The following is a 7,395-nucleotide window of genomic DNA, read 5'->3' on the forward strand; positions in this document are numbered from 1 at the left end:
GGTAAGGGTATCTGTTTATCATGTTTCACGTTTGCCACTGCAAGTCTTTAACCATTATTATCTCTAGTTATGCATTAGCTAAATTTATTAAAAGTTGATATTTTGAAGAAAAAAATATATATAGAGACGAATCTAACAAAATCTCACACGGCTATATAACCCATTATGAATAAATCACAAAAAATTAATATTGTAAAATGAAGTATTTGAAAAGTGTAAAATTGCAAATAGTACAAGTAAAAAAGTAGATGAAGTATATATTAGATAAATATGATAATTTTAGACGAAAGATCAAAAATAGAAATTTTAATAACCACACAATGAAATGAAAAAAATATGATATAGCCAAACATAGCTAAATTATACTCCCTCCGTATTTATTTAAGATATACACTTGGCTGGGCACGGGTATTAAGATGATAAATTGAATGAAGTAAAGTAATAAAACAAGTGGAGTTGGGTAGATATTTTAATAAGTAAAAAGTGGGTGACTATGTCATTTTAGGAGGTGTTGTCCGTACATGATACTCCCTAATATAATTTTCTAATAGTTGAAGAAAATACGGACGAGGGGTCCGGGTGTGGCCGTTGCTTCTGAAAGAAGTTAGGCTAGTACACCAGTACTAATACACATGCATATGCTGCTGCTTTACCCCACTATCTTAATTGCTCCGACCAATTTGAGAACCTCTACAAATCTATAATAAATAATAATAATAATAATAATAATATTTTTTATTCAAGCTTACCTTTGAGACTAATAATCAAACTAAATATTCCAAACTAGAATGAAATCTGTACGTTTCTAATAAACCTAAACTAATAAACCTAACTTTGTTAGAAGGAAGTGCAGCTTGATTGTGGAGGAAAGAAAAGAAGGCAGCCAGGCTCCATAATCCAACTTAATTACTGCTAATCAAACTTTAGTACATAATTAACCTCTTCTGATAAAGCCAACTTGGGAATCATCACCAGACGTAAAGATCGACTGATTCCATTCTTCGGTAAGTAACTTTGGATATTTTAGCAAGCAAAGTAGAAATTATTGCTTACTACGTAATAATGATTCAGAATTCATATGGATTATTATCAGTAAGTTTTTACTAAATGAAGAGATTAGATATAATACTTACTCGATTCGCAATGAAAGATTAGTATATAATCAACCTAATTAATTTGATAAGGAATATATATAGGAGAAGAACAAAAGTGGTACTAGTACCAAATATAATTAAAATTTACTAATAGCATATATTAGCTAGCTAGCTAGCTATATGTATAAGTATATAGCTAGTTAATGTTGAGCATAGAACAAAAGGTACAAAATTTTATAGCAGCACAAGCATACAAATTTAAACTGCTATTCAAAACTCAAAATTCAAAATCAAACCCTGGTACTTGGACCACATTGGCCTCATTACCTTGAGGAGCATGCATTTTATTAGTTGTTGCACCATTATTTGCAGGAGTAGTCAGTCCATTACCTTGAGACTGGCCTGAGAGTGTTATGGTCCCATTTTCCGGTGATCCGGGGTTGTTCATTGGTTGATCGCTAGGACCCATTAGTGTTCCTTGGTTGTATAAGTGGTTTAACTGGTGGTAGTAAGGACAAGTTCTAGAGTCTATGGACCTTTTCTTGTTCAAGTCCTTTGTTTTCCTAAAGTACTTGTTTATGTTCTCCCACTTTTCTTTGCACCTCTTTGCACTCCTTTTGTACCCTAATTCCACCATCTTTTGCGAGATCCTCTCCCATAGAGGACCTTTAGCGTTGTTTTCGCGGTCATGGTGAGTCATAGTATCACCGCCATTGTTGTTAAAAAGGCTACACCTGATGTTGATTAATGCTAGAACTTCATCTCTCGGCCATCTTCTACCGGTATCATCTTTACCACTCTCATTCTCTAGGGACTTTAACTTTGTGACATGTTCCGTTGCATCAGTGTTGGTATGATCCGGCCTGGGGAACTTATGAGATAACTCGTTGTTACTAGGACGACAAATAGGGTTTTGAGAGGGTTGATCCAAAGAGGAGGACGACATTGGCAATTTCGAGTTGTCGAATTTAATACAACTTAACAAAGCTATATTCTCAGTTGATGAGGAGCTAGGGATGTTTGTGACCAAATGAGTATGATTATGATCATGATGGGTTGTACAAGATGAAGTGGGTTGAAGTTGTGCACTAATAATAGAGTCTTGAGTCAAAACTGAGGAATTAGACAAAGTAATGTTGGGTACCTTATTAAGTTTCTCGAATACTTCTTTGATAGACTTGCTGTCCAAAATATTTGACGATGTACCAACCTTGTTAAGGAAATCAAGGATCTTAGCTTGGCGGTCACCGGAAACTGCCTGCTCGTGTGCCCTATCCTCTAACTCCTTTTCTAACCTCACAAACTCTTGCTTCTTCCATGCCTCTTCCTTTGCAACCTTTTCCTCATCTCTCTTAACCATATCTTCAAGTATCTTCAAGTGTAGCTCTTCTTGTTGAGTCATCATCTTACTTACAATCTTCTCACAAAACCCTTTAAACATTTCAAATTTCTTCTGTCTTTTTCTCTTCCTCATTACCCTCTTTGTATTTTCCTCCGTCTTCTCGCTGTCGTCCACTGACTGCTCATCTCCTTCCACATTATCCTTGTAGTCGTCCTTGTCATTTCTTGTATAATCTTCACCCACTTCATCATTCCCTACTCTATCACCTTGTATCATATCTTCTTCACCTTCATTCCAATCCTCGTTTTCACCCTCATTATCATCTTCATCGGGACATAAGGTCCCTTGGGACAATGAAGTCTGAGGACAATGATCATCGCCTCCGCCTCCGCCTCCGCCGCCGCCATGATCAACGTTATCATCATCATTTATATTATTAATATTGTTATTATTGTTGCAAAGCTGTTCAAGTTCACCAAACAGCCTGTAATTGTTGTTATTACTTGGAGTAGTATTCTTGTTGCTGCAGTTATTATTAGTACTGATAATACTGCTATTGAAGCTTCTAGTTTCCTCTTCAAATTTCTCCTTGCATTTTTCAGCACTCCTTTTGAATCCAATCTCTGATAGCTTTCTGCTCCAACCATAAATACACAAAAAACCAACGTACATGAAAGTCATAAAAAATATGTACCTTTATTCAGCTACTATATTCCAATTTAATTTCTTCATTTAAATACTGGTTGGGACCAGAAATAATGCTGTAAACAACTCAACAGAGAGACAGATAAACATGACTAAATTAGGCATGTGTGCTAAAATCTCATCAACAAATTAAAAGCTTTTAATTTTCTTTAAAAAAAATATCAACAAATATTGTGTTTGAGGAATTAAAATTGGAATTCTTTTCGGACGTTGATGCTAGCGATGACACCAAAAATGAGCAAGTTATACGGGTTTTGGATCCTCTAGAGTTTTAAAATAACTCTACAAGGTAGAGTTTGAGCATATCAACTCAACGCGATATTCTTTTGGATGCAGACTTGAACAAGGTAATAGACTCTTTGAGTAGGGTGTAAACAAGCCGAGTCGAGTTCTAGCTTAAGCTTGGGTTGGAACTTGGTTGAAAAATCTAACAGTTACAACGAGTTTAAGGCAATGGTGCACTCTGGAATGGATTGGAAGATGTTCAACCATTCGGGGCTGTTAAAATGACTTTTAAATCCTTTTTTGTTTGTTACTTTTTGAGGATCCGCAATATTGTATTTTTGGTCTCCTATTCTTCTAGCATATATAGGTACATACTACATAACAAAGAGGACCATAACAAAGAGACTAAGAGAGATAGAAGTATTTATATTCGTAAGAAATTAGAGAAAATTAATGGCGCGTGGATTCAGTAACACGTTCAGAAGACGGTCATTCAATAGCCATTCCCAGAAAGAAAAAAAAAAAACCGGCCTGTATAAATTGTTCAAACTCTAACAATGCAAATTGAAATAAAAGCATAATAAAATGATGTTAGCATTGCTATTAGCATGTAGCAAAAAAGTTAACTGAAACCGCGGTTTTGTGAGGGAATTGAGTAGGGAAGAGTTTGTTTTGAAGAAGGCTACTGACTACAACCGTCAAGGGTAGGGAGGAGAATCCGATGTACGGAACCTTATACCGTGATTAAAATATTGCTCGAAAATGGAAGAGTAGTGGTAATGTAGGATGACATACCTTGATACATTTTCCCAGATGAAGTCAGGGAACCAAGTATTATCCATACTAGATCTGATTCTGAATAGGGCAAGCATCTCATCATTAGACCATGGAATTTCGGGCAACATCATTACTGACGATGATCTTTGGGATTCGCCGCTGTCTTGTAAGCTAGTTGGGAGCTGAGTAGATAAAGGAGAATGGGTAAGGGTTGTATTTTCAACGACTTTGACAACTTCATTGTTTCTAGTGACAAATTGGGAGTGAGGATGATGATGGTGGTGAAGAAGGGGGTGGTAAGGAGCATCAAAAGATAGTTGTGGAGGTGGTGGTGGTGGTGGTTGTGGTTGTGGTGAATAAGTAGGAAAAGCAGCCGCAGCGACGGCATGGTTCTGGTGGTGGTGGAGAGAGAATGAGAGTGGAAGCGAAAGAGAAGCAGTAGTGTTGGAAATAATTTTAGTGGGCGGTGTTGCTCTTGATGTTGTGGCTGCTGCTGCTAAGAATTGGTAGAACTGTTCAGGCATTCCATCAAACATCTTTTGTGCATTCTAAAAAATCAACTTTACCACTTCTTTTAATTTTCTCTCTCTAATATTTATTTTTCTCAAAATAAAGTATGGCTTAAAACAAAATACCCAAATGAAACCCCACCTTTAATTTGCTCTTATAAAAGGGTAACCCCCCTCCCCCCTCCATCAAGGGCTTTGTCATCTACCTGTGCCCTAAAGTTATGAGCAACTTTAAGGTAAGTGAAGGGCACTTCCCTATAAAATGACAAGAAAAGATGGGATGTGATTTGATGGTGCCCTACACTTGTAGGGCAATGTGAGTGTAGCTGTATTTTGAGAAAATAAGATACTCCTTTCGTACGGGAATACGCATATCATTTTGAATGAACATGTTTGTCAATGCATATTCTAAAAAGTTATAAAATACTAATATTTTGAAAATACATATTAAAATGAAGCTAACAACGAATTATATATTACTCCCTCCGTTCTGAAATACTCGCACCAATTTGACCTACACATATTTTAAGACAATTTAATTGACTTATTATTTAATTAAGTGGTGGTTGGTATTGGGTATTTTAATTGGAAAATTTGGTAATATTAATCCAACCTTTGGCCGATTTTCTTTTATTAATCCCACCTACGACATATTTTTTAATAATCCCACCTTTACTACCCGACGACTTTTATTGGGCTTAAGTGGCCGGTAATCGGTGAAAAAGTCAACGAGATGGTGATGAATTGATGATGATGACTGAATATATCGAGAGAGAGTACTGCCATGTAGAGAAATAATGCGGTTTACAACAGTTTTATGACCTGTTGGGCCCAATAAAAGTTGTTGGGTAATAAAGGTGGGATTATTAAAAAATATGTCGTAGGTGGGCTTAATAAAAGAAAATCGGTCAAAGGTTGGATTAATATTACCAAATTTTCCATTTTAATTAGTGAAAATGTGTCAACTTTTTGGGTGGTGGGGGGTGGGAGTGATGTTTGATGTTTTTTTTAAGTGAGACTTTAGGTAAGTGAGAAAACAACATAAAATATGTCATTTATAAAAACAGTACAAGTATTCCGGGACGACTTGTAAGAAAAGCGGTGCGAGTATTCCGGGAGGTAGGAGGTAACATTTGTTTTCATATACTAGAATTAAAATAGGGTCAAAGAGAATTATGTAAATAGTGCAAAAATTGCAAACAGTGCGAGTATTCTGAGATGGAGGAAGTATTTAATATTTTTAATAAATAAAAAGATTTGTAAGAATCCTATGCAAGAAGGTGATGGTGTAATTAACGGCAAGAGATAGCAAGACACGTGAAAACATGCAGAGGATGGGACCCTATTTATTTATGTTTTGGAATTGAAATTGAACATAGTACTTGCATACAACAAACACACCCCCTCTCCCTTTGTTTTTATGTTCCTTTCAAAATTTATTTGATCATATCTACACATTTGGATTCAACTCTTTCATGGACTTTTCTACTATTATGAGTGTTAGATGTATGGACATATGATCTTTCTACAATTTTTGATTTTGCTTGAGTGATTGATCGATTATTATTGGATTAATAATGATGTACTACATCCGTTTCATAAAGTTCTTTACAGTTACTATTTGCATTGACTTTAATGTAATATTTAATTATTAATTATCCAATTCATATGTGAAAAAATTATAAAAAGTTGATATTCTGAAAATGAATAACGATATCAATCTAACAAGATCTTATATGTGACATTTTGATGTATATAATAGTGGAAATTTTCAGTCAATGTTTTCATACTTTGGACACATTTTCCAAAGCGTAAAAAACTTTCTGAAACGGAAGTAGTACGTAGTACCTTCTATTTCTTAGTGTAATATACATAAGTTAAGTACATTCAAATCAATAGTATTGTATGAGATTATTAGGTTGAATGTGCAATAGCACTGTTTATTTTATAACATACTAAAGCAACACTGAAAAAGGAAAAAGTATTACAAAGAGAAAGTCTAATACGCAGTGCAATATTACAATGCAATAATGGTACAATATCCAAACGAAAATCACAACTTTGGTTGATACCTTACCCACAATACGTTTTTATACTTAGTACGCGGTGGCGGAGCAAAGGATTGTACGTTGGGGGGAGGGGGCCGGGGAAATGAAAAAATAAAGCTAAAAAATAGGTATATGTTAGTAGGTAGGATTCGAATCCTTGACCTAAGGGTCCATACTTACTAAAACAACAATAACCACTAAGGTAGTGTTCTCTTCACCTAATTTGACTTATCTTATCTTATGTTATCATATTGGTCCTGAATTTATCTTATTTTATCTTATTGGCCCTTATCTTATCTTATCTGAACTTATTGACCCTTATCTTATCTTATTTTATCTTATTGAAACTTATAGTATTACCTTATGTAATATTTGCCCTACCTTATCTTATCATATCTTATCTTATCTTATCTTATCTTATCTTATCTTATTGACCCTAGACTTATCTTATATCACTACAAGAATTTATATCTTTAACGACAACCTAATTACGACGGGTCAAAAATCCTGTCGCAAAAGCCCTTTTGTGACGGGCTAACAACCAAACAAAGACAGGAACAACCGTCGCAAATGTCTTTTACGACGGGTTAACGACGACCTCCTTTTATGACGGATTCGCGACAGGATATCCCGTCAATAATCAACGATTATTGGCCTTTAGCGACGGGATTTCCCGTCGTTAATGGTACAATTTT

The 7,395-nt window shown here is 35.2% G+C and overlaps 1 protein-coding gene across 1 annotated transcript; it reads right to left on the reverse strand.

Moving 5' to 3' along the window:
- Window positions 1-1,193: 1,193 nt before the first annotated feature.
- LOC110785967 (trihelix transcription factor GTL2) lies at window positions 1,194-4,815 on the reverse strand. The gene is made up of 2 exons (XM_021990470.2): window positions 4,162-4,815; window positions 1,194-3,070 (listed from the first exon to the last, which is right to left on the reverse strand). Exons 1-2 carry the CDS (start codon window positions 4,677-4,679, stop codon window positions 1,372-1,374), a joined length of 2,217 nt encoding a protein of 738 aa, XP_021846162.2. The 5' UTR covers window positions 4,680-4,815; the 3' UTR covers window positions 1,194-1,371.
- Window positions 4,816-7,395: the final 2,580 nt, after the last annotated feature.

Source organism: Spinacia oleracea, chromosome 4, assembly GCF_020520425.1.
Source record: "Spinacia oleracea cultivar Varoflay chromosome 4, BTI_SOV_V1, whole genome shotgun sequence".
Lineage (NCBI taxonomy): Eukaryota > Viridiplantae > Streptophyta > Magnoliopsida > Caryophyllales > Amaranthaceae > Spinacia > Spinacia oleracea.

What these genes read in the sequence shown, in the direction of transcription:
- LOC110785967 (XM_021990470.2), bottom strand. Translation starts at nt 4,679, where the DNA reads ATGTTTGATGGAATGCCTGAACAGTTCTACCAATTCTTAGCAGCAGCA. An exon ending in ATCTGGGAAAATGTATCAAG is followed by an intron (nt 3,071 to 4,161) that starts GTATGTCATCCT and finishes TGGTTGGAGCAG; the next exon opens with AAAGCTATCAGAGATTGGAT.